Below are 27549 nucleotides of genomic sequence, written 5' to 3' on the forward strand. Positions count from 1 at the left end.
GTGGGTTGTCAGCACCTGGGGCAAGGCAAGTAATTTGCACCCCCTAACCCCTGGAGCCAGGTAGGGGCAGAGAGCTGCGAGTGCGAGCATGCCCCCCCCCCAGATGTTGCGCCCGGTGCAGCCGGCACCCCCTGCACCCCCCACGCTACGCCATTGTCAGTTACATACAATGGAACTTCAAGAAACAGAATCATAGAGTTCAAAACAAGATAGTGGAGCACTCCAAATCATTTGTCCATGTACATGCACAAAAATAGTTCTTGTAGAGGAAAGGCAACACGTGGATAATGCATCCCAACTTATAATCATTGTATATTCTCAGAAGTGACTATGCCTGTGACATCACGAAGGGGCCCTGCACTTCTGAATTTGCTGCCACACTACTGGTGCTCACCTTATTGAAAACTGAGGCAACAAAGGGATTAGGACAATTGGATTTGGTAGGCTGCAATAGTTCACTGGTGTGTCAGACACAAAAAGGGAATCTTTTTGCAGCACTTCAGAGACCACCAGCATTTTTTTTTTCCACGTTCCTTGCATTTTTATATCACCCTCTAAATTGAGCTCAGGCCCTTACACTACAAAAACCTAAAGCAGTATAAAAGGTAAAGGGACCCCTGACCATTAGGTCCAGTCACGGACGACTCTGGGGTTGCAGTATACATCTGGTCATATAGACATCACTTTCCCCTTAAAATAACTGTGGGTTGCCTGAAGATCATCGATGCTGTGTGTACGAATGTAGTAGCATCGAGAGCCCGCAAACATTTGGTCCACTAAATCTCAGTCCACACAATAAGAAGCCAACGAGGTGCAGCCACTCTGCGGCGGGCGAGGCTCTCCAAAGCAGCCCGGGGGGGGGGGGAGGGCGCGCGCAAAAGGGACTACTCCGAGGTGAGGTGCTAAGGAGTCGCTTTCGCCCCAGAGGGCACTGGGGTGGGGAGGGCACAGAAGGCTCTGAAGACGCCCGCGAAAGAAGGCTCTGAAGACGCTTGCTAGGCTCGGGGCGCCCCGAGAGGATGCTGGAAGCTGGTTGGGGAGGGGGAAGGCGCTCGCTCGGAGATTCCCTGACTTGGCGGCGGAGCTGCAGCCCGAGCCGAGCGGGCGGAGGCGGAGGAGGGGAGCGGAGCCAGGCAGCGCGCCTCCCTCTCCCGCCTCCCCGAGCCCGCGGCGCCCGGCAGCGGCTCCTGCAGCATGTTGGGCAGGGTGCGCTCCGCGATGGCGCAACTCGTCGGGGGCCTGGGGGGCGGAGGAAGCCCCTCGAGCCCGCCGCCCGCCTCGGCCTCCTCCGGCTCGGCGGCGGCGGCAGCGCCTCCGCCCCCTCCGCCGCCCGCTGCCCCCGGGCCCAGCTCCAGCGCCACCGCCGCCAGCACCGGTCCCTGCCGGGAACCGCCCCGAAGCAGCTTCTCCAGACCGGCTTTCCTACAGCTCACGCCCGAGGAGCTTCTGCGGGCGGATGACCACACGGGCCGAGCCGTCCAGAGCCCCCGCGAGAGCGGCCGCCGCCTGCCTTGGAGCACCGGCTACGCCGAGTAGGAAAGGGCGAGCGAGAGGGGAGGGCAGGCGGGGAGAGGGCTGCTTCGCGGGACGGCTGGGAAGCATATCCCACCCAGAGATTATTTTTAAGCGGGGGTGCGTGCTTGTGGGTCTTGTAGTTATGTCTGTCTGTCTCTCCCTCTCTGCCCTCCCCAATCTCGGGCGTGTAGCGGGTGGTAAAGTGTCTCTGAGCATGTTCAGACAACTTTGGGATTTAAAGATAAGGGCTTTCAGAGCCAAGGCGAGCTTACGGTCTATGTATGGTTCGGAAAGCGAGCCTCCAGCTACAGGGGCAGTCTACCACTGAATACCTGTTGGTGAGCGCGTGTTTTTTCTACCACAGTAGGGGCGCACGTGGTGCTTGCGGGCTTCCCGCATGCATCAAGATGGTCCTTGTGGAATACGGATCTAGCACCAGAGCCCCTCCTATAATCTAATCTTTAACGTCGAGGTAGATTCCAGCCTTTCTTAATCATTCTAGCCATAGCTCCCTTAGTATGAGGGTGTCGAGAAGGGAGGGTGTATTCACGTGTAGATGAGGTAACGCGATGAGACTCGGGCTCTGGCCTTTCCAATCCGCTGATCGGTCGATACTGGCCCTTTCCTCAAACGCGATCAACCTCACCCCACATTCCCCACCCTTCGTGTCTTCGTGCAGCTGCGCCGCCCACCCTCTTGCAAGTTAGCCTGGCGCGCCCCGCTCTCTGAGGACGTGTGAGCTCAGGTACGCGGTCAGGTGGAGAAGCCCCGTCGCGTAGCCAGTCAGCTGTCCAAGATGCTTAACTCACCTTGGACGGTCTGAGGATGCTCTGCGGCCGCTCATGGAGAAGACGGGGCGGGGCTATGGGGCTGGGAGTAGTTCTTTGAGCTAACCAAGCCTAGCAGGGTGCTCTGTGTCGGGTTTCGCAGAGGACAGTCTTCGTTTGGTGGGCAGTGAAGAAGAGAAAGAAGATACAGAGGAGAAGGGAGGGTCTTTGAAGTTGCCCATCACCAGGAGAGTAGACAGAGCAGGCATACAGGTTAGCTCCTCGCTGTGCTTAAATTGTAGCAATTATTTTTAAAGTTTGTGTTTAGTTATATGCAACAACACATGCAAATTTTCTGCAGTTTTTATCCAGTATGTTTCTTCTTTTTGGGTGATGTGCAGGAGGGAAAACGTGGAACACTGCCTGTGTATCTATTTTCCGCTTCTGCTGTTAAAGGCATATTGAGACTGTTACCTGTTTACATGCAACCTGATCCTTATGAGGAAGTGAGCTCAGCTGTGTACAGCAGAGCTTTCCAAACTGTGTCTCAAGACACATTAGTGTGTCGGCTGCAGTGTGTAAGTGTTGCACAAATTCTCCCCACGCTCTTCCCAGGGCTGGAAAGGTGTTAGTTTCACCCCCGGCTTGCTAGTCAAACTGATTAACTGTGTCGTGAAATGAAGCATGTTTTAAAAGTGTGTCACCAACGTGAAAAGTTTGGAAAGCTCTGGTGCACAGTGACATTTTTATGTTCTAGGAACTGTGCATAGGCTTGCTGTGGGAGAATCTGTCTCTCTTGAATGATTTACATTAGGTGCAGCTGAGAGTCCAGGAAAGGCTTGAGTTCCTTGGCGCCTTCTTTAAAGGTAAGGCAGGCAGGTGTTGGATTAGTTGCTGGGAGAGGTCAGTGATGCTATCAGACTGAGTCTCCTAACCTTTTCTTCAGAAAGTTTGTAAATGATCATTTCTTGCAACAACACCCACCCACCAAAATTTGTCATTACAAATGGACAGCTCCTGTCTTTTTCTTCAGCTTTGTTCATAATAAATACAATATAGAGAAGATTAGTATAGATCGTGAGGGAGGATGACCTTCGAATTCATGAAATATTCCTGATTTTGTCATATACAAGATGATTAAACACTGAAAATCAGGATCTCTTGGGGTCAAGCCATCATGAGTTTTAAAATAAAGCTCTCCATGTTCCACAGTCCCCATCAAATTACCATCCCCACTTTGCTACTGTTAAAGGAAAAACAGACATTTTAAATGCAGTCTTGCGTTTAATGTTAACCCACTTTGGGCTCTCATGCACACCCACACAAGCAGCTCTCTTGTCCTTGCAGTTGGAAGAAAAAGCTTGAAAATATGGCTAAATGTATTTTTGGAGAGAATCCAGAACATACAAAAATAGCAAACTACTTTAACAGAAAATACACCCTCTGATGTCTGGGGCTTGTGTGGGTGAATTTTTAATTTTTATTCTCACTAAGATCACCCCACATTATTCTGAACAGGTTCCTGTGGATAGAAATTCAGCAGCTAAAGCTTTTATGGGGTATAGCGAGATGCAGTGTTTAGGGAAATTGGCATCTAGCTGGTGAAATACAGGAGTTTAGACAGACAAAGGTGCTCATGCTTGTTTTAGCTGGGTCTCTTTTAAAAAAAACATATAATTCATAAGGTTTATATTATAAAACACTGAAACTGCATAAAAGAGAGCTTTTATTCCTTCTCTCTTTTATTCTATTTTTATTCCTATGTACATTTCACATACCTACATAAAATTATAGTTTCAGTTTCCAGTAAGTTAAACGGTCCACTTTTTGTAAAAGTGGATGACTCCTTGCTGCTCTGTCCCTGACCTTAGCTTGCCTTTGTTTGGCAGGAAAGCACATCTTGGTTATAAGAAGGTTACTAGGGCTCAGCCCTGAGATAATGATACAGGTTCTAAAAATAATTATCTAGATAGGGGAGGTGCCCTTTGCTGATCTGGTTTTCTTTTCTTTCTGAACTTTTTATTTAGGGAAGGAGAGACCTTGACCATTGTTGTCAATTGAACCCTTGGATCTCTTTCCTCTGGAGACGCTCCATTAAAATTACTGGTTACTCTCAAAGTTGCAGGTTGTGTTTATGCAATGGATATTTACTTAGATAAATGCTACTGAATTCAGTAGGGCTTATTCTCAACTAAGCATGCATAGGATCTCAGCCTGAGCCGTAAGTGCACTTAACTTGAAGGCTGGATTGAAATCTGCTTCAAAATAAAAGTGTTTAAAACAGGGGTATTTGGCTGTAAATGGAAACATATATTTGTAGCTGTGTGGAAACTGTTTGGGCGTTACCGTTTGCAGGATTTGGAACTTCCTAGATGAAAGTGGTATATAAATGTAGAAATCGTGCTCCGGTAGCGTGGCAGCAGCAGGAGGCCCCATTAGCTAAAGTGGTACCTCAGGTTAAGATCAGTTTCAGGTTAAGAACTTAATTCATTCTGGAGCACGATTTCTGTTCTCATCCTGAAGCAAAATTCTTAACCCAAGGTACTATTTCTGGGTTAGCGGAGTCTGTAACCTGACGCGTCTGTAACCTGAAGTGTATGTAACCCGAGGTACCACTGTAACTGTTGTACATCGCTTTGAGATGCCTCATGAGAAGCGATTCAGAAATAAAATAAATAAGAAGTAAACAAATAACCAGGACTTGACTCAAGGCATTTTGCTGCTTGAGGCAGAGGGCAAGGTGGCACATCCCTCCATTCAATGCCCAAAACTGACTGGACTTCAACACTGGCAATGGGATGATTTCCTCCAGGGCACTTGAGGGCAGCAGGCATGTTTAGGATGTGTGTGATAGGCCTGGGGAACATTTAGGTCTAATGTCAAACAGTGAGGAATAGCCACAGTGTTCTGGAGGAATAGCTGGGTGTGGGAAGGCTGCCATTGCTGCCCACGGCACCTGCCATCTGGGATTAGTGCCTCTCTCTGCACATAACTGTCCAATGGTGCCATGGCCCTGCTCAAAATGAGCCAACCTAATCCACTAATGCCTGATTGTTTTACAGTGGTACCTCGGGTTAAGAACTTTGCTTCATGGTCAGAACAGAAATCGTGCTCTGGCGGTGCAGCAGCAGCAGGAGGCTCCATTAGCTAAAGTGGAGCCTCAGGTTAAAAACAGTTTCAGATTAAGAACGGACCTCCAGAACGAATTAAGTTCTTAACCCAAGGTACCACTGTACATACTTTCATCATGCATTGCTGGAGAATGTAGAAAGTTAAGGTTCTTTTAAGGGTAGAAATGTACCAAAGGACCACTTCATAGGTAACAAATTGTAAGAAACACAAATCTGGCTTTGATTCCCACTTTCTTACCCATATAATGAACATGTTTGTTGCAGTTATGCTTTATCATTTGTAGATGCACATTTCTTTGTACTGTCTGAAGCTGCCCACAAATCTGTGAAGGCTGAGCTAAAACTCAACACACTTGGGTGACCTTATTTCTGAGAAGGAGTCTAGGTGTGCCATGTAAGCTGCAGTCTAAACTATGACTACTCAGAAGTACGTCCCACTGAATGCAGTGGGAGCTGCTTGCAGATAAGTGAGGTCAGGATTGCAGCTGTCGTCTTTATGGGATAACAGTAAGTTGAATCACATGATATGCACCAAATCACAGCACTGCCAAATTCCAAGCAGCCTCTGCAGCAGTTTTTCTTACCCTGGGATCAGGGATAATTTTGATTCAGTTCACAATTGGAGGACTTGCTTAATTCCCGCTTTCCCAAAACAAGACATGAACTGAAGCAGCCCTCTTTTGAAATTCACACTTCTCCAAATTTTGCTATGCAAGTTTGTCAGCCAAGTAACGTGTATAAAAATATATATGCTAGTGCAATGTGTGCATAGAAATGCATATATTAGTGAAAAATAACGTATGAAAATGCATCATATTAGGAGAAACAGTTTTGCAAGATTTGATGTATTTGCCCATCCCTGCCCTTGACAGTGGCAAACAGCAGGGAACTCCCAGGAGAAGCTTTTCACAGCTTGGAAGTGATCTATCTCCATCTTCAGGAGTCTGCTGTCTTGCAGTGGGGCCTGTACCAGCTGGCCCTGCTCCTGCCATTGTGTTCCTGCCCCCTGCTCTCGTTGGGGGAAGCTATCGAAATTCATGCAGTATCTCCGTGCGCTGGCATCCTAATCACCTCACTGGTAGATAATTTCCCAATGTGTGGCGGCATGATGGTGGGGGCAAAGCCAGCCAGGATAAGCCCACTCTCCCCCTCCATAATTGAAAAGAACTATTTTTTCCTGATGATTACAGCAGATCCACAGGCCAGTTGAAAAGTTGACAACCCCACTAGTTGTATGTCATGGACAAGCAGATATATGACAAGTGAGCTGGATTTAGCCTGCAGGCAAAGAACACACCACAAGGAGAAGGGACATGGAAAAGAGTTAAGAGCCTCGGACAGAAGATCACCAGGTTGATGGACCATATGGAACTGATAGAAAGGACTGACAGAATCTGAGACCAGGGAGAAGAGACGGTGGAAGAAGATTGGGAAAAAAAGTTTAAAAAATTTATTTAGAGAAATATTGTAAAATTAATGAATGTTAGAAAAATGTTGGAATGAAATTACATGGCTTTAGTATAACTATTATAAGGAGTTAAGTACAAATAAGTTTTAGGGTTTTTAATGGTAAGATAAGGTTAAAATAAATTAAGATAATTAAATGACAGAAAACAGTGAAAGGTGGAAAGGATTTGCTGAAATAATTAATAACTAGAACACAAAAAAGGGAGGTGTGAGGAGGTCGATGAAACAAGTTAATGAAAGATAATGATAAATATTGGATGTGTTTTTAACTGTTTTTGCTTTTGTTTTTGTTTCGATGTATTGTGTCTTTTGTTTTCTTTTTATGTATTGTAATGTATTGATTTGTATTGTTTATTCTTTTTCTTTTTTTTTTTTCACTTCTTTCTGTAATCTTTAAACTTTCAATAAATATTATTTATAAAAAAAAGAACACACCACAAGAATCTGCATGGTGATACCTGGAGCAGGTTCTGTGTGCTCCACTTCCTTCTCATTTTCTGCGATACTATATATCTTCCAACTCTTCTTTCTGCTTCCTGCCTTTTCAGAAAAGCTTCAGGAGAAGGAGGCATTGTCTTAAAATATATTTAAACAGACAGGCTATGGTCTGAAGGCACATGAAACACAGACAAAGCATCTTTGCTAAAATGGGGGACTGAACTATATATGGGACACCATGTATATTAGTTTGATGGCAGGATCATGTATGATTTTCTTAATTATTTATTTTTGCATTCTGGGTGTGGTTGTTTATTTGCAGTTTAAAACGATGACACTCCTCCAGTTTGTTTGTACTTCCAGTTCTTTTATGTGTTTAAAAATACATTGTTGCTTCAGAGGCACGTGGAGGGTTTTGCTAACTTCTTGGCTCTGGGAAAGTGTACGTGAGAGGAAGTTTGAGAGTTTTAAAGCTCTCAGACTCTGTTCAACCACACTCCTCAAATGTCAACCCATTTTTGCTCTGCAAACAGAATTTCTGCATGCTCTTGTCCAGGGAACGTTTCCTGTTTCACATTTCTACAACTTCCTCCCACAAAGATGGGTTGTTGTGTTTTTGCAACTGACGTTAGCATTGCCCTCATTTCTGTAGCCAGCACAAGGGAAAACTGAGAGATACCGCTTAACAACCGATGGGAAAGGTGAGGGATAAGGATGATTACCATTGGTGGCAATCTCTTCTCTTTCACAGAGGGAGTAAACAACCAAGTGCTCTGAACTGATCCAAGGTTTCCAGAGTGCCTGCAGTAATAAAGAGCACTCAGGAAACATCAGCCCCAGATCAGAGCTCTTGGCTGCCTACTTTCCCCATGGAGGAGGAAAGAAAACTGCTACCAACAGGATCCAACAGGTTCTGCCCAAATGGTTTCCCTCACTATTATTTTATTTTATTTCATATACTGGCCTTCATCAAAAGAGCTCAGGGAGGTTCACAAGGTAAAAATACAAGATAAAAGAACAAATAAGTAGTTGAAACAGAAGCAACAAAACAATAATACGCCCCCCTCCCACAAACACATTTAAATGGCTGTAGAATTTTAATCAGCCAAAGGCCTGGTCAAAGAGGAGTGTTCTCACCTGGCACCTAAGATATATATAATGGAGGCAGCAGATGAACCTCTCTGGGGAAAGCATTCCAGAAACAGGGAGCCACTGCATAAAAGGCCCATTCTCCTGACTTCATGTGGAGGAGGCACACAAAGAAGGGCCTCAGATGATGAACACAAAGTCCAGGACAGTATATATGGGGAGAGACGATCTTTCAGGTATTGCAATCCCGAGGCGTCACTAGACTCTGAGCTGTTTTTCTTTCCTCCAAGGACAATGCTGCCACTGATGCTGCTACCAACATTTTTAGTGGCAGTGCTGGTGCATGGGTCACTAGAAATGGCTTAGTGGACCTGTTGATGCCCACAGGCCACCAGTTCAACAAGCACTAAAGAAACCAGGGAAGTGGGATAAATGTACACACCACACAGTGCCAGGGCCAGGTCTTAGGCAAGGAGGATTGCCCAGTCAGTAGACAGCATATTGTGCAATGTGTGAAGCTGTGACTTCCAAATATGCCCTCTTTCAGATTGTCTTCCACTTTCCTGGAAGAATTGACATGGCACTACATCTTCAGCTTTGTAAAGAAAAGCTCTTCTTCTTCTTCTTCTTCTTCTTCTTCTTCTTCTTCTTCTGTGACTACTTGTAGCTGAGTAAGATTGTCTTCTATGAACACAGTCTTAACAGTGAGTCCATAAGTGACTGTAGAGACCAATTCTGGATCCATACATCCTTCCACAATGGGGACACCGGTTTCTGGGCCAGAGTGGGTTTGCCAAACGTGCGTTCCTCTTAGCTCGTTTCTCCTTTTTGCACTGAGTTTGTGCTTCTTCAAAGTCCATGGCACCTTTGGTAAAGGCTGTTCTCCAGTTGGAGCGCTCGCAGGCCAGTGTTTCCCAGTTATCAGTGCTTATGTTACATTTTTTTATATTTGCTTTGAGAGCGGCTCGACGCATGGGAAAAGGAAGTTCACTAATCTAATCAAACACTGCCTGATTGCATCTTTCTTTCTGCCCAGGGTGATAAATGCTGGCAAGAGCCAACACAACGAGGATCAAGCGTGCTGTGAGGCAGTGTATGTGGAAAAGAGACGGGCTGTGAGGAATAACCCAGCCCCCAAGGAAACCTCTGGAGATCTAGAAGGGGTGAGCAACACAATGGCTAGAGTTCCTTCTAAATGTTGGCTCTCAGTCTTATATCTACCTTCTCTATCTTGGTTTGAGGAGAGGAGAAAGTGATTCCAGTCACAGCTGATGTATTGACACAACTTCAGGAGTTCCCTTGAGATTTGTTCCATTCTCCCCTGGAGTATTTATTGTCAATGTTGCTGTAAAAGGAATGAGCGGCATTTGCCATACGTGCCCTTCAAGCTTTTTTACTCCATAGCCTTTTACACACAGATCCTTCCCTCCGTTTCTCATCCTCCAGTTGCATTGCAGTAGATCAGGAGTCCAGGAAGAGGATGTCCTCTAAGCCTCTAAATTAGCACACTGTGATAAAAGTTAACCTGTAGGGCAGAAGGAGCTGGATATTGCTTCAACAATTAAAGTTTATGGAATCGTGTAGCGTTACTGCCTCGTCTCTTTTGGCTTTTAACATGTGTTTTGTTTCCTTTGGCTCTTCGGGGCCAATTCTCTCATATTTGATTTGATTTGTACCTCGTTCCCTGCAGGGCACCAAAGGCCTGACTTTTTACTACTGGGGCTTGTTTGATGGGCATGCTGGAAGCGGAGCTGCAGTCATGGCATCCAAGCTGCTTCACTTCCAAATCCGTGACCAACTCCGAGACTTGGTGGACATCTTGCAAGACTCATCCCTTCCTCCAATCTGCCTGGAAGATGGTCCCAGGACAGTTCTAGGAGAACCAAACAGGGTTCCTCTGGCTGAGGAAGATGCTGAGGTCCCAAACAATGCCCTGCCACGCTTCCATATGGAAAAGGCCGTTTCCCATGAGAGTTTGGTGGTGGGAGCTATTGAGAATGCATTCAAGCAGATGGTGAGTGTGCTAGGAAAAAAAGGGGGGGGTATGCTGGAGAAGAAGGTCTGATTCAATGCTATAAAAACATTTAAAAAGATTTTACTGGCCAGAAGTGGAGTGCAATAGATAGAAAACTGAGTTTGCACATGGGAGATTCCAGGTAAAGAATTCTGTTTGACCTTGAAACTGACCAAGTGACTTTGGGTGAATTATTCACTCCCGAATTTTCCTAAATCTCAGATTTAAATTAGAAAAGTATAGCTCTGATACCCAGCTGGAATCATTTGAGGTCACAAATGAAAGAAACCTAAATTAATTGTTTTGTTTTGTTTAAAAAACCCATTTTCAATGAGCCCACACTGTGACAGACATGGCATAAAGTGCAAGCTGGAGACAGTCCTAGGATCTGGGATGTGTTCCGTTCCTGCCTGGCTGTCCTCCATCCAGAATGTGGATTCACTTCCTTTTGCAGCCAAGATGCTGACAGGGCAACCCATGACTATTTTGGTCTGACAGGGTATTTGCTTACCCAGCTTTCAGATCATGAGTCTGCTCTGCTTGGCTGTTCCTCTGCAGCTCAGCCTTGCGAAGTTCAGGCCCCCAGGCTCCATTGCTGCAGCACAGGAAGTAACATAGTCAGAAGCTGCATACACTACAAGCATATAATTTTTTATGGCTTCCCACATGACAAACTGGGTGTAGGTGTGGGTCCTGAGAAGTCGAATAGCGATCCCCAGACCTTCAGTGCACCGAGTAAATGTGCTGTTGCTACTGTTTCACCTCCACTTTTAAAATAAGTTAGCAATAGAAAAACCCTATACAGATAATTTGTTCATCAGTGTTGTCTACACTATCTGGTAGCAGCTTTCCAGGGTTTCAGACATGGTACATTCTGAATCCAACCCAGAGATGCCAGGAATTGAACATGGGACCTTCAGCATGGAAAACAGATGTTCTATCAATGAGCTACAGCCCTTCTCCAAATGCCTTTAAAAATATTTACAAGTCTCTCCACCACATTCCTTTCTACCTTGCTGTAATAATTAATCATGTACATTTGCAGATTTTAAACACTATTGTTCCTTTTAATAGTCATTGTAAACAATACCTGCAGGATAGCTCAGTTGGTAGCGTATCAGACTCCTAATCTTAGGGTTGTGGGTTCAAGCCCCGTGTAGGGTAAAAGGATTCCTGCATTGCAGGAGATCAGACTAGATGGCTCTTGTGGTCCCTTACAATATTACAGCTCTTTTATTCTAATAACGAGGAAGTGAATAGCCCTACTGAACTGAGTGTGTGTGTTATCCCTGATCCTATCTTGGAGAAATGCCCAGTGCATTCTGGGATTGATGTGTGGGCAGAAACTTCCTCAACAATGCTCACACACCATGATATTGTCATCTTGCGATGAGAAGCCACCACACGCAAACAAATTGCATCACTGGAACAGCACACAGTCCTTTGCAAGATTGCATATTAAAGCCATGCAAACTCAGATAAGGGAGCTGCTTCAGGAGAGGATGGATGCACTGTTGCTGAAAAGCAAATATGTTCTGCCGGATTCCTAACTGCCGGTAACCTTGGGAGCAAAGGGAAGGGAAGCTTCTACAGATTTTTGTTGGGTTCATGGAGAAGGAGGACAGGTTTAACCCTACCTCTTAAAGTATTGCAGTCCCAATCTCATTCCTTTTCCTTTCTGTGGCAGCTTTTTTTTTTAATGCATGTTAATTATTTGCATGCAATTAAAATCCTCCTAGCTTGGTCTAAATTGGAAGAGGATAGGAAGGACTAAAGGTCTAAAACAGATTAGGAAAAATAGGCATTGATTGCCTTTAAAAGCAGATTAGGAGTTGATGTGGTTCCATTAGTAAAATAAGGAATGAGTCTGAGAGTTCTGCTGTACTCTTTGACCTGAGAGGAAACTAAATGCTGTGAAGCCAGTTTCAGAGATTTAGTAAGTTTAAAAGATAACCTCAAGTGAGTAGATCCATACACCAGAGTATAGAAACATCAGTATTATCATGTCAAGTATGTATTTATCTGCAAATGCTTCCCCATTCCTACCTAGGTAAGTGGGGATTGGAAAAATGTCTGCATTTTTTAAAGGGAAATGCTTCAATTTATACACGCCCTTTAGAACAGAAGCAATACATGTCTATTTTGTTCTTGACTGAGGTATATGCGCTTCCCAAGAAACATGTTGGAGGTGCAGGTACCTATGTGGGAAGCTATTTGCAAGAGTGACAAAGTGGTGAGTGGGTAAAGAATGAATCACTCTCTGCTCCTGATTGCTTCTTCCCCCACATGGCTTTTCCACATCTTAAAACAGATCATTGGGCTTCCTACCATTGCATACATTTACACCTTATGTAACATTTGGACCCAACTGCAAAAAATCTTGTAAGGAGCAGCTTGTATTGGCAGGGCACTGGGAGCTACCAGAGCTTTAATGTTAAACCATTGAGGCAGCTTGGGTGATTGCTGTAAAAGATAATCCTACTTCAGTGATGGAGGACCTGTGCTTGGGTTTTGTTGTTGGACCACATCAGCATGAGCTGCCATGTACCAATGGCCAAGGCCAGTGGGATTTTGGAGTCCAACAACATCTGGAGAGCCAAAGGTTTCCCCATCCCTGTCCACCTTGATGCATGTGTGTGCTTCCTGTCTTGTTGCACTGCACCTCTCTTCAGAGAGCTGCCTTCCACAAGTGAGTCTTTTCTTCTGTCTCCCCAGGATATTCAGATCGAGCAGGAACGGGTGGCTCGGCATGCGTCAGGAGGCTGCTGCGCCCTGGCTGCGGTTTATCTCCTGGGGAAGTTCTACGTGGCCAATGCAGGTGACAGTAGGTAGGAGAGAGATGAGGGCGGGAAAGGCTACTCTGCTGCTTGCTAGGTCATGGCAGCCCAAGCCATGTCACCAGGGGAAGGATAAGATTCCTTGAGTGCCTAGTGGAAATGAACCAAAGTCTTTCCTAGCCATAGTTGCCTGTTGGTCACGGAATGGAATGCCCTCATGTAAGCAAGTGAGCTTGGAAAGGTCATATGAGAGCCCAGGAGAAATATGTCTTTCAGGAGTGTTAGAGAGAAAGCCACTTACCCACCAAAGTCTAAGTAGATCTAGAAATATGCGCCCCTCCGTGTGCTCGCCTATGCCCTATGGTGGAGGCAGTAAACCACCAGGGAGGTATACATAGGGTGGCACTAGGAAAGGAATAATATTCCCTAGCCTTTACATAGTCATTGTCTGAGTTACCGAACCTCTTTGATACCAAAAGGTGTTTGTACAACCCCCACCAAGCGCCTGCATTTTTTAAAAAAGATAATTTTGTTTTTCAAAAACTTAGCTTTTTAAAAATCATATATTGCCTGGTTGCTCCCATTAGTACCCAGCTGCTGATCCTGTGAGGCCAAAGGTTCGATTTGGACCAGCCCATATCATAAAAAAAAAAAAAGATTGGCCACATCAACTTTTACACTTTGAGCACACCCATTTTCACAAGTTGGCCTTGAAGGATGGACCATGAGTCAATGAAGCCTCAGTGTGGAAAAGGCTGTTCATCCTTTCTATACATAATGGAGGTGGGGGAACAAAATTGGGACTGCCAGCCCTGCTTGTGCTCTGTGTTTTCAGCAGGTATAATAGCATTAAGTATAGGGCTAACAAGTGTTTCCCCATTTTCCTCCCCACAGATGCAGGCTTTACTGTACAAGGGGAAGGGGGGAAGGGGTGCTGTGTCTTAGGCGTGGAAAAATCAATGTTTGTTGATGCGTTCCAAAAAAATGTTTTTACTGCTTGTCTCTTTACCTTGGCCTTGCAGCAGCAATTTTAAAATAAATCTCTCTTTGATAGTCAGGACATTCATCTAGTACTAATGCCAAATATGAAAACAGCTATATTTCAATGAGTAACTGTTTTCTTTATTTCTAACCCAAACTCTTTAGTAAACGTTGAAAATAAATGAAAGTATTTTGAGAGCACCAGCATCTGACAGATGCTTTTCATAGATTTAAAACAAAAAACTAGTATCTGATATTTTTTGGCCAAAACCCCCCCACAGGATTGTTGAAATCCTGCTCAAAATGCCCTTCTTTCACCTTTGGGTTGCTGACACCTTTGTATCTCAGGTCTTATTGATTTTAGCATGCGAAGAGGGAAAGACAATATTAGAGGAGTCACCTCTCCCCATCCCCCCCTTTAAGGCCATGCTGTACCTCTTTTGCATTTTCTGAGTCTTTTTATAGTCTCCTTTCAATCCTAATCAGTATGAGGAATAGGCTTTAGTGTGCAACAACCATTCTGTTATGTAGATTCCATCCTGATGAATGTGGGTGTGTTTTGAAACTGTTTTTGTCAACTTGTGGTCACTTTGGTAGGAAATTAGGTTAGAGAACAGGAAATCAGGAGGTTTGCTGATGGTACCTATAAACTGCAAGGAAGCCATTCTCAAAGTCATAACCAGCTTGGGTGTGTGTGTGTGATCAGCGAGATCTTGTATTGTAATCCAAGTGTGGAGATGTCTGGGTATATCTATGTTACAAACTTTCATTGGCAGTATACCAGTTTAATAGAATCCTGGGAACGCAGTTTGGAGAAGGTTGTGATGATTCTCCAATAGAGATTCTTAGCTCTTCTTCCTTACTGAACTGTAGTTTAGGGAGAATAGTCCCCATCATTCACAGGAAAAGGGCTCCATGAGTAGAATAGGCAGTGAGGCTGCATTTGTGGCCCTACTCCCAACACTGTGAGTATTCCCGGAACCAGCCCCAACATCTAGGCACTGGTGGGAATGTCTGAAGAGGAGGAGCCTATGTGCATAGAGTTCCATCTGCATAGGCTTCCACATGATCTGGAACCACAATTGTGTAGCACCCCCAATTTCATGGAGGCCAGTGTGCACACATTTTCCCTTTCAGGGGCATGGAAAAGATACCATACAACATTGGGGCAGCGACAGCAGTAGATAATACATAAAGTAGGCTAAGGAATAGTTGCTAGGCCACTTTTAGACTATAGAGCAGTGTAGATGTCTCCAGTTAATCTATAGTTGATACAGTGTCCATGGTTACAATTGCTGTTAGTGATTCATTTCTAAACATGGAATACCATTACTTTCTTGGTGTGTCATCTTTGACTTTTTTCTCATCAAATGTCTTTTTGTTGCCTTAAGAACCTTTGGAATATAGATGAATGAAAGTGAAACAAGGATGCCAATTAGAGCAAGGGCTCCCAAACAAGGGGAAATGATTGCAGGTTGTTGTTGTTGTTGTTGAGTTGGCAAGTATTGGTTTTGTTTTCCCCACTGAGTCTTCTGCTTGTTCTGTTCCTCATTCTGATTTCTCTGTCAGCCTTCTTTGTGGTTTTGCATGAAAAACAGAGATGCTACTCTCTGCTCTGTGCATATTGGGGAAAAAACCAAGTAGGAAACAATGAATGGGTAAAAAGATAGGAAGGGCAAATTTGTTGGTAATGTGTCTGTGGCACATCCTCTCTATCACTGTTGCAGACAAATGCAAGTTTTTCATCAAACCAGAATAATTATTTAAATATGTCATAGTCCATTCTTTAGTGCAACAGAACCAGGATCCTGATGCAAGACTTAGACAAAATTAGAACTGCTACTTCCAGCAAACCTGGAGGCTTTGGGAGTTAAGCACAGTTGTTGCCTACCATTGCAGTTCAGTTGAATTTTGTGTCTTCTTTTGTTCATAAAACCTTTTTTGTTTGAAAACATCAGCACCTCTCTTGCTCAGTCTCAGTATTTTAGCAATCAATAGTGTTGGCTGGAGTGAGAATTGTGCGTATTCAAATTTATGTATTGACCACTTTGTATCTTATGGTTTTGTTGATGGTTACCCATTATGTTGGCCATGCTTCTCTACTCATGATCACCCTCCATTCTTTCTGCTCTGTTTTCTAGATTGATTTTTCCTAATGCTCTGCTTCCTTTCATCATGTGTTTGTGTTGTCCAATGTCCCACTGTTCAGGGCCGGCCCACCCATGAGACAAGGTGAGGCAACCACCTTGGGCAGCAGGATCCACAGGGGCAGTGGGCCTTGGAGGGCTAAATCGGCCAGGATGCCCCGCCGGGAACCTGCTGGACTTAGACTATCATGCCAAGAACATCCCAGGCCTTCCAGTCAACCGGGGACTTCCGCCCCGGACTACAGACAAGCTCTTCAGAGCCTGCTGATTGGAGTTGTACTCCAAAATATCTGGAAGGCATCAGGTTCGGGAAGGCTCTAATCCATTTTACAGAGAGGTTTTTTTGAAGTGGGAGACGAATCCCAAATACCTATGCCTGTAACTTCCCGTACAGATAGAGAATTACTGGTACTGGGCTGAAATGTGACACTTGTGTTCAGATCTCTTCTCCATGGACCTCACTGAATGGCCTTGTGTAAGACAAGGCCTCTAGATTTAACCTTCCTTACAAAATAAGGAGCTACAGTAATCCTTAGAACACAGCAGGAATGAATTCTGCCTCTTTAGATTGAAAGGGGTGCAGCGAGCTAGAGGATTCTCTCTTCCTCCAATTGTGGTAGCGCAGTTGACAGGCGGCTATCAGGGAGACTTTGACTGATAGGTCTCTGAGCTCCATGATGCAATTGCAAGTGCCTCATAAGATGGCAGTTTGGGAAGAGGAATCTGTGGGACAGGGAGCCTCTTTAGGTTACTTAATGTGTGACAATGCATTGCATTTATCAACTGCCTAGACCATTTTCTCGTGCCACACTTCATGCTTATTCTTCCCCTCTAACCACCTGCACAATAATCACCTTTCTGTATAGAAAATAAGCATACGCAAAGTGGACCTTAGCTAACACTGCTGCTTCCCTTTGCCCGCGGATGTCCTTTCTGCTTTCCCTTCCTATACTGTCTCTTTCTCTCACATGCTCTCTAATGTCCTCATTCCATGTTTCATTGCAGGGCCATTATCATCCGTAATGGGGAAATCATTCCAATGTCCAGGGAGTTTACTCCAGAGACAGAGAGGCAAAGGCTGCAGTTTTTAGTAAGAATTAACTTTTTTTTCCCCATCTGATTTATTTTAACCCACTGCCCAACACTTAGCACTATCACCCAAACCCATCCAGGAATAAACGTGAGAATGGAAGCTGTACTGCAGTTATTGATGGAGGCGGGTATTAATTACCCTGCCTTGTGCTGAATATTCAGAACTCCGGGGCTTGGAGGTCAAGGACATTTAAAATAGTGCTAAAAATGACAAGCAACCTGCATGAACAGGATTGATGTTTTTAACTGATCTGGCAATAAACCTTTGGAGGTGGCAGATATTGTAGCTGATAAACATTCAGTCTCTTCCTTCCATATTTCCAGTGAAGGTACAATAAAGAGAGGACCCAACTAGATGTGGTGTGTTCTCCATCCACTGCCATGGTGCTAAAGAAAATGCACCACAAACTGCTCTTTGCATCAGGAGGGAAGCAATGGAGACTTTCCCTCCAGAGCATATAGCAGCTTTGAGGGGCAGTTCCTCTTGGGACCATCGCAGGCAGGTGGTGGTAGTGAGGGTTAAACTCTTCCTGCTCACTGCATGTGGTCATGATGCTGCTCAGGCTTCCCTGTGGCTGCTGTTTTACTAATGTGTGTGTGAATTGCATTTATTTAACTAACGTCATCCCTAGTTTGGTCCAGAGGCTCTGGTGGTGCTGGGCTCCTGCCTTTCTGCTCCCAAAATGCTCTTGAGCACTGCACAATAAAAAGTACCATATTTTTCGCTCTATAAGATGCACCTTTTCCCTCCTAAAAAGTAAGGGGAAATTTGTGTGCATCTTATGGAGCGAATGCAGCCTGAGTGGCTATCCCAGAAGCCAGAACAGCGAGAGGGATCACTGCGCAGTGCTCCCTCTTGCTGTTCTAGCTTCTGGCTTAGCCCCTCTGTCCCTTCCCCCACCTCCTGCAAAAGCCCCCAAGAGCCGCGCTCCCTTTAAAGAGTCACACAGAGCATGTGTGTGGCTCTTGGGGGCTTTTCCCCGAGGAGGGAGAAAAGCCTGCAAGCGCCTCACACACGCTCCACACGGCTTGTGAAAGGGAGCTCTGAGCAGAGCCTGGGATGCATACAGGCTCTGCTCAGCGCTCCCTTTAAAGAATATTTTCTTTCTTGCATTCCCCCTCTAAAAACTGAGTGTGTCTTATGGTCAGGTGCGTCTTACGGAGCGAAAAATACGGTAATACAGGCCCTGCTCACCTCCACCCTTTCACTTTGCTCCCCCTGCTGACCCCCCGATTCTAGAGTCAGGCTTGCAAGGTAAGGTTCACCCCCACACACACACACAGAGAGCTCTTTTCCCTAGAAGAGGAAGGAGCTGCCAGGGTTTTGTTAAAATCATTTGCATATTGCATGAGTTCTGCCCTGAGGCAGAGGAGGGGAAAGAATCCCTGGGAAGCACAGTGAGAGTGTCCAAAATGCAAGCAAGTAAGCAGAGCTGCTGCTGGCAATGCTTCCTGGCTCAGAGTGGACCTCCTTGGCAAGACACCAGGTGGAATCTTATCTGCTGTTCTATATCCAAACAGCTTCCATGTCTTGGAAGGGAGGAAATTGCACCGAGTAATGGATCCTCTTCACTGGCTGCGATAAAGAAACTGAGCACTCAGGAAAACCAATCTTACACTTCCCCCGTGGGCTTGAGCCGTTTGCTTTGAGCCAAAGCCCTTTTATAGCTTAAGCCCTTTTCTGTAAGTAGTGCCAGAGCAACGATCCTTTACACTCTGCCACTGTGATCTGAAATGCCCCACTTAAATCATTGCAAGAGGGAAACCTGATGTATATAATCTTCTGTAGTTTTGCTTTTGTACCACAAAAAATAGAATTTGTTCTGCCCATTTCCTCTTTTCTCTGGATTAGTTACACTCAAAATACACAAGGGGGTGAGTAAAGGGGGATTCACTGCATAATTTGCTGCCCGTTTGAGTCCTGGGCCCCATTCTTGCGAGGTTTACCAGGTATGCTGAATGTAGATACTGCCTTCTGAGCTTTTGTTGTTGGCTCTTTGGCTGAGGGTTTGCTTGTTGAGTAATGGCCTCTTTTTAAAGACGTTGGCAAGTCATGGAAATCACAGTGCCAGCTCTGAAAATTAAACCCTGATTAGGGCAGCAGTGCCAGGAGGACAAAGAAAGCCCTTTTCCTTTGCAGGATGAAAAGGCAATAATCTCAAAGCCACCTTTAATTTTCTCTGAGTGTATGTGTGGAAGAGAATGAATTGCTGTAGCAGGAGCATCTAACCTGGTATCAAAATGGGATTCTGACATCTCCAGACATAGCATAGGATTCAGTCTGTATAGGATCTAGTCTATCAGGTTTCCCCCCCTGTTTGCAAAGAAATAGGATAGATTGTCTAGGGTAATGGAAAATTATTGCCTGTTCAGCTAAACTTTGGTGCTTGCACACTCACTGAGAGTGGTGCATTAGTCTCCCTTAAATATCTCTTAAATAATTTCAGCTTCTGTTTTCACTTTTGGATGTTTTTTGTGCCTGGAAGCTTTTTCTGCACAAGACTCAGTCTTGTTAATTCATGCTTCATCTAGCAATTAGGTAGCTGCTTGATAAAACCACTTCAACCAAATCCTTTGCAAGTCACAAAGGTCTAGTTGCTCTCTGCTGAGTGGCTTTTTATTAACCAAATGTGACTTTATAAGGTTTTTCAAAACATTTGTGGCTTGGGGGAGATCATTGTTAATTCTGCCATGAGCAGAAGATGCAAATGTGCCCTCAAGAGTCAACTGTAGTACTGAAAATAAAGTTTTGGCTCCCAACAAGATGATATATTAATCAAGACTAGGCCTTGTGTTTTTTTCTTTATTGTATAATAGCTGCAGGAGTGGGGATACAGATATGATATGTTGGGCAGAGTGGGGATTTAATCCATGGTCCCGATCTAGATTGCCTGTCCCTCAGAGCTGCTATTTGCTCAAGCAGTAAAACTGTCACTATTGCCAATTTCTAGGGCAAATAATTAAGCTGCTTAAAATTGTGGCTGATCTTTCAACGTGGCAGCACCTACACTTTTGAACTCCTTGCCTATTGACCCTCACAATACTGTTTTAGATGCCTACCAATAACTTTTTCATCTCAACAAGCCATCATTCCTGACCACTGGTCCTGTTAGCTAGGGATGATGGGAGTTGTAGTCCCAAAACATCTGGAGGGCTGAGTTTGCCTATGCCTGTCCTAGATGCTCCATCTGTGTGTGAGAGCGGGGATGGATAGGTGTGTGTTGGGGAGGGGGGTGGCAGGATCTGCACTTTCAAATGTTCCCCAAATTACCTTCTTTGTAAGTGTAAGAGATACAAACATACAAACATATATCTGTAGGAAAGCATGTGGAACAAATCATAGAAGGCTTTGTGAATGCTCAGTGCGCCCCCATGAGGGTTCTTTGAGATCTGGGACTTACAGATTTCTGTTGTTTGGGTGGAGAAGATCCAGGCAGTGTTCATCACTAAACTTGCTCTTCCTTTCCTCTGTCAGGGCTTTTTGAGACCTGAGCTGCTGGGGAATGAGTTCACTCACCTTGAGTTCCCTCGAAGAATCCAGCACAAGGAAGTGGGGAAAAAGATGCTGTACAGGGACCAAAACATGAATGGCTGGTAACTCTTTTCATCTGATCTAGATTACACTGATTGCCAGAATCAATCAGAAATGCAAGACGAAGGAACTCGGTGTTCTAGTGACAGCTAGTTACATCACCACTGCCCTACTCTGCTGGACTAGAAAAGTCTCTACTTCTCCCTTTTTTCTTTTTGTTGTGTTACTAAAGCTGGAGACCGACAATGAAGGCATTTTTTTTAAAGGGAGTTTATTTTGGTATTATAGAGGCGTATGATGTGCACACTCATATGGCTATTGCTTCTACTAAAGAGTTTCTGCAGATTTTTGTATGGCTTAAGTAATCCTGCTTGGTCAAAGATAACAGTGGGAGAAAATCATGTATTTTGTGAGTGTTTGTACATATGCATGCCTGTACGCTCAGGGAAATTACCTAAGTGAAATGGTTCTGACCTGAGTTTGTTGCTTGCTTGCTTGGCATTGGGATGAGGATATTCAGTTGTGCTTTTCACAGCCGCCAGAGCTCAGTGGTAGAGCATATGCTTTGCATGCGAAAGGTCCCAGATTCAATCCCCAACATCGCCTGGTAGGGCTGAGACAGTCTGTTGTCCGAAAACCTGGAGAGCTGTTGCCACGCAATAGCAACAGTACTGAGCTTGATGGATTGGTGGTCTTACTAGGGCAGCTTCCTATTCTAACTTTCATCTGCACTGCAACACATTTTGTGTGATTTCTTTTTCTAACTAGGGCATATAAAAGGATAGAAGAAGATGACCTGAAGTTTCCACTTGTTTACGGAGAGGGTAAAAAGGTGAGACACTGAGCGCATTTGAAAATCGTTGGAGAAGTGGAGAGAATTTTCATTAAACAAGGGCATGAGGATTCGGAGTAGACCTAATAATATAGGTTGAGGTATGCGATATTGGTGTCAGAAGCACACTTTGGCTTTGACAGAGACGGCTCGTTGGTAAGTCTGCACTGAGCAATTTTTGTATGATACCTACCTGCTTGTTCCCCCACTCCATAGGACACAATGTATGTTATGTTTAAACAATTTAAACCATCTTTCATCCTGATGGGTTCTAGGGTGAATACACAGCAATACAATATAATTCAGTGCCCTATAAAATAAGAGAAAGCATAAAAACACTTCATACAACACTAAAAACAGGATGACAACACATAATAAAACTAGAAAGCGAACAAGGCCCATAAAATCAATTTAAAACAAGGAAACAAAAATGTATAGTTCATCAATTGATGGCACCCAGGGAAAGGCTTCATCTGTAGATCTTAATGCATAGCCAGGCTGGTATGGGAGGAGGCATGTGGCAGGCTCAAAAATTGAGTCATCTATTTTAATTGAGATCTGTATTCTGCTTTATGGCTGACTGCCTCTGATCCTTCTTTCCATACTTATGAACCTGGGACCTTCTGCATGCAAGGCAAGCCAGTGTGCTAGGAGCCTATCCAAGTTGCACTGATGCTCATTATGTTGCTATCCTATTAAAAGGCTTCCCCACCTTACTTTCCTCCTAGGCTCGAATGATGGCAACTATTGGGGTGACGCGGGGTTTGGGTGATCATGATCTCAAGGTGTACAGCTCCAACATCCACATCAAACCTTTCCTGTCCTGCACCCCAGAGGTGAGTTCATCAGAGCTAAGATTCTACTTCCTGGAATTACAGCTGCTCAGTAACAGCATATTTTTATTTTTCATCAAATATTCCAAAACGATGTTCCTGGAGCTTTTTGATCACCCTTAGCTCTCCAAACCAGGTTTGGCTGCAGGCAAGGTGCTTCTTTCTGTCACACTCCATTCTGATTTGCAGGATTGTCACACACACCTCCAGCACACACACACTCCACTCATGTGTCCAGCCTGTACAACACACACACATCCACACAGGTGGTGCTTCTAATTCAGCCTTGAGCGTTTGGACTGAGGTCTTGTCCACCACCATCAACAAATCTATACTGTAGTCCCTTTAGGACACTGGAGGGAGGGCTCACAAGGGATCAGATTCTGAGGCAGAAAATTATGGGGCTTCTGCATGTGTGTGTGTGTGTGTGTGTGTGTGAGAGAGAGAGAGAGAGAGAGAGAGCACATTATAGAAAGGTTTGAAGCAGTGGGTAAGATTGGTGTAGCTGCCGAAGACAAGAGCTAGGCTGCAAGACAACAACAATTTATTTATATGCTGCCCATCTGACTGGGTTGCCCCGGCAACTCTGGGTGGCTTTCAACAAATAAAAACATCAAACATAATAAAACATCAAACATTTAAAACTTCTCTATACAGGGCTGCCTTAAGATGTCTTCTAAAAGCCAGATAGTTATTTCCTTGATATCTGATGGGAGGGTGTTCCACCGGGCGGGCACCACTACCGAGAAGGCCCTTAGCTTGATTCCCTGTAACTTCACTTCTCACAATGAGGGAACCACCAGAAGACCCTCAGAGCTGGACCTCAGTGTCCAGGATAATTCTACTGGGTAGCTATAGTGCTGCTGTTCCAAGATTCCTGTGCACGCTTATGAATGAGGTGTCTTAAGCGCAGAATTTTTCCTCACCTCTGGAGAGTGACAGGACTCAGAAAGTGCTTCTCCTTGAGGAAAAGCATTTGCAGAGCCTCGCCACCAGAGCAGTGAGGCTGCATCCCTTACGTTTTTCTGCAGGTTCGTGTTTATGACCTCACACAGTATGAGCACTGCCCTGACGATGTGCTGGTGCTGGGCACAGATGGCCTCTGGGATGTCACCAATGATCGAGAGGTTGCCAATGTGGTATTTGATGTCCTAATGGGCTATGAGCCCAATGACCCTTGCAGGTGAGTGGGGCAAGGTTTTGCACCTGCGTGCTGAGGAATACTTACACCAGAGTGGTTGAGCAGAGACTTTATTTCCTAAGATTCTGAGGTCCATTGTTTGCTCTCAGTCTGGGGTTGGTTTATTCTCTTACCTCTTTTCTATTCTGGAACATGATGCTTTTTGTTTCTCTTACCTTGTTTCTCTTACACTCCAAACCAAGTCCCCTGGTGGTGCTAGGTCTTAGGGGCAAATTACGTGTTTGTTGTTCATGTGTGTCTGTGTAATGAAGCACCAATTTCTTGGAAATTAAAAGCAGCCTTAAGAGGTTGCAATTTTGAGTAGTAGGTGTGGGGAGAAGGAGGGGTTTAACCTTTTAAACTGGCAGCTGTTTTTCCATTCAAAATCCCATTTTTATGCTAGAGGTTCCTGCCCACTCTCTTGCTCAAAATTTCAGCTTCCCAAAATTTGCTTCTTTTCTTTTAAGTTGAAACTTCATTACATACATTTGAATATAATCAACCAACTGTTTGCACTTTACTGTTTTTAAACATGGGTGGGGAACCTTTTCTGGCCAATGTGCCAGATCCTTATACCCCCACCTGCTGCCAGGCCAAATTTGAAAGGTGAGTGAGAGTAAATGAATGACTGGCCTACAATTTCCTAATTAGTTGCACAGGGAATGAAGTGGGATGAGATCATTATTGTGAACACCATTCGCACTTAAAAGAAGTACTTTTTATTAAAAAAAATAACTGTACTCTACCACATCTCTTGCATTGTGGGTGTGCATTCTGATGGGCTGGTTCTGTTTCCCAGGTACACAATGGTGGCCCAGGAGTTGGTGGTGAGGTCCAGAGGGGTTCTGAAGGAACGTGGCTGGAGGCTGGCCAATGACAAGCTGGGCTCTGGAGATGATATCTCTGTCTTCGTTATTCCCCTTGGTGGTCCAGGAAACTACACCTGAACCTCCGGTCCCAGGGACACAGGGGTCATGATTCTAGACTTTACAAAGAAGAAGAAAAGCCGAGGGAAAGAACCACCATCTTGCAGCAGAACTGGAGGCTGTAAGATTCTCCCTACACCTGGAACATTCATAATGATGGAGTCTTACGAAAAGGATTGGGGGTGGGGGAATGGACGACAGCACCTTGGGTCCTTGTCCCACTCTGTCTCAGCTTGCTGGGTTCCAGCTAGGGACACAAAGATGTAGCCCTGGTCCACACTTCTGTTAACGGCAAGAAGGTCAAGGCAGAGCCGTTCCTCTCAGGATTTACACCCATCGGCCCTGGAGACCTGTAGGAAATCTTGCATTCCAAGGGCTGCATTAAATTTGGGCTTTTGATCACATGGAAATGTCCTCTAAATTGGGTAGCAGCACTGGAGTCTCCCTGCAGCGTTTAGCCATTTTGTGTGTTCTTATTCCATCTGTCCCGTGGTTGCAAAGGGGCAGCTGAATTTTGCTTTGTCAGATGCCTAGGACACCTCACCGTCACGACAGTTATGCCTAATTGCCAAAACATCCCTTCCCTTCCCTTCTTGCTAAAGGCAGCACCAAGCAAGTACAGCTGATTGGTTTGTTACCATTCCCCTGGCTTGCCATAAGGCGGCCCCTGAAGCTTTCACTCCAAACCACTTGTTGCGTAGTACAGGGGGATGCATCCATAGGGGTTTCTTACACTAATTATGGATATTGCTGTAACTCGGCCAAGTTGGTTGCTTCTTCATGAATGCATCTCCAAATGGCAATGAGGGTAAGGTGTGAAAATATTCCTGCAGTAGAAAATGTCCCTGGGGAAAATCAGCTGTGCCTCACTTTCACCAGATGGGGGTGCACTTAGAAGAACAGACAGGAAAAAAAATGACTGTGATAAGACATCTCTAGTTGGTTTAAACAACTGACCCTTAAATATCAAGATACAGAAATCTATTGCAGCATAGGGAGGTACCCCATCCCAGACTTACTCTACCTCTGAAGCCTGAAGCATTGAGTTCTTTGTTCAATGAATAAGAAGCCTTCAAAATTTGTGATGGGGAAGAAATGGATTCATTTTTTTTCATGGAACTGTCATTTTCCACTAGCTGTGCTGTGCAAAAGCAAGACCATCCCTGGCCAGGGGAACTTGTACCTTAAATTTGCCCTTGTACTCTATCTAGCTGAGAGTTAACTGAGTTTTAAGAAGAAAATAATTTCAGGCTGCACGAAAATACCTGCCACTTCTTAAGCGCAAACAATATACAGTGGGACTTATTTCTGAGTAGACATGTGCAGGATCATTCTGTTGGGCTGCAGCCCTATGCACAATTACTTCGAAGTAAGCCCTTTGGAACTCAGCAGGACTTCTGAGTAAATGTGCTGTTATACAGTTTCTATTATGTAAAGGCATATCCTGGAAGGTTGGATCTCTTTGTAGAGTGTGGCATTAGTACCTGAGAAAAGATTAAAGAACCAACTGAAAAACTGCAACTATTAAGTTGCCATCGTTAAGTAAAAGCTGGCTAAGGTTCTTTCTTGCTGGAAAGCATTTTGGTATCGCCTGATTGTCGTGCTGTCACTTTCTGGTGATTGTGATGTGTACCTTGTCACCAGTGAGAGATGAGTCAAGTGAACGCTTCTCTTGGGAACCAGAGGGGAGGGGTGGGTTTTTAATTCAAGAAGAAAAAGAAGAAAGTTGTATCCAGATCCACACTGTATGCTAAAGAATCATAGGGTTGGAAGGGACCATGAGGATCATCTAATTCAACCCTCAGCAGTGCAGGAACATGCAGCGGTCTCTTACCAGGACCGAACCTGCAACCTTGGTGCTATCAGCACCAAACTATAACCAACTGAGCTATCCAGCTGATATATCCTGCTTCAAGCATTCAACAGATTTGGCAAGGAATGTGTATATTTCGTAAAGTATTAGTTGAGTACTATAGCCCTCTTTACGCAGGTGGCACTGTGGTCTAAACCACTGAGCCTCTTCGCCTTGCTGATCAGAAGGTTGGGGTTCAAATCCCCGTGACTGAGTGAGCTCCCATTGCTCTGTCCCAGCTCCTGCCAACCTAGCAGTTCGAAAGCATGCCAGTGCAAGTAGATAAATAGATACCGCTGTGGTGGGAAGGTAAACGGCGTTCTGTGCACTCTGGCTTCCATCACGGTGTTCCGTTGTGCCAGAAGTGGTTTAGACAAACGCCAGCTCCCCTGGCCTGAAAGTAAGATGAGTGCCGCATCCCATAGTCGCCTTTGACTGGACTTAACCTTCCAGGGGTCCTTTACCTTACTTTTTTACTTGTGCATAGAGGGCAAGCAAAGTGAATGGGGCTGTGAGGCCATGTGTTTGGCCCAAACCCCACATTCATTCTACTCCTATTATTCTTCCACTGCTGTGTTGAGCCCAATATCTACACCTGCCTATATAGATATATCTAGATCTTCTCTGTATGTGGGGGCTTCCCATGGAACTGGAACTCTTGAGTGCTCAGGGTTCTAAATTATGTGAGGATCCTCCACACAGCGAATAGGTTAGAACAGAGATGTGGCCCTGCAGCCCAACACATCAGCGATGTGTTGTCTCAGCAGCCCAGGACCACCATACATACTGCCTAGGCTTGTGCCCCTAGGAGACTTTGGTGATGCTACAACTTGGGTGCTGCTAACACAGTGGTTTGGCTTCCTCCTCGGAGGCACACCATTGTCTCTCAAGACAGATGAATACTAACAACCATTTTCTACACAATTCTCTACTGTGTGAAGAGGACCTGCTGATACTCACATACAGAGCTCTAAAA

At 44.9% G+C, this 27549-nt stretch overlaps 1 protein-coding gene across 3 annotated transcripts; it reads left to right on the forward strand.

Moving 5' to 3' along the window:
- Positions 1-1004: 1004 nt before the first annotated feature.
- On the forward strand, positions 1005-26269 carry PPM1J (protein phosphatase, Mg2+/Mn2+ dependent 1J). Of its 3 annotated transcripts, none has more exons than XR_014512197.1 (11): positions 1005-1532; positions 9444-9570; positions 10098-10421; positions 13137-13249; positions 17332-17416; positions 20894-21012; positions 21719-21782; positions 22511-22618; positions 23647-23798; positions 24595-26128; positions 26159-26269. XR_014512197.1 is itself a non-coding variant. In XM_083444476.1 (10 exons), the coding sequence occupies exons 1-10, from the start codon at positions 1195-1197 to the stop codon at positions 24740-24742; spliced, it is 1578 nt and encodes a 525-aa protein (XP_083300602.1). In that variant the 5' UTR covers positions 1005-1194; the 3' UTR covers positions 24743-26269. The 3 variants fall into 3 exon arrangements, 1 of the variants encoding a protein (XP_083300602.1); XR_014512198.1 differs by having other exon boundaries at positions 24595-25073; positions 25154-26269; XM_083444476.1 differs by having other exon boundaries at positions 24595-26269.
- Positions 26270-27549: the final 1280 nt, after the last annotated feature.

The sequence above is a fragment of the Podarcis tiliguerta genome (assembly GCF_965153285.1).
Source record: "Podarcis tiliguerta genome assembly, chromosome: 6".
Classification (NCBI taxonomy): domain Eukaryota; kingdom Metazoa; phylum Chordata; class Lepidosauria; order Squamata; family Lacertidae; genus Podarcis; species Podarcis tiliguerta.

Bases quoted from the DNA above. Each gene is read 5' to 3' on its own strand.
- PPM1J (XM_083444476.1), top strand. From the start codon at position 1,195: ATGTTGGGCAGGGTGCGCTCCGCGATGGCGCAACTCGTCGGGGGCCTG. The intron at 1,533-9,443 runs GTAGGAAAGGGC...CTTTCTGCCCAG, and splicing joins TGGAGCACCGGCTACGCCGA to GGTGATAAATGCTGGCAAGA. The intron at 9,571-10,097 runs GTGAGCAACACA...CGTTCCCTGCAG, and splicing joins CCTCTGGAGATCTAGAAGGG to GGCACCAAAGGCCTGACTTT.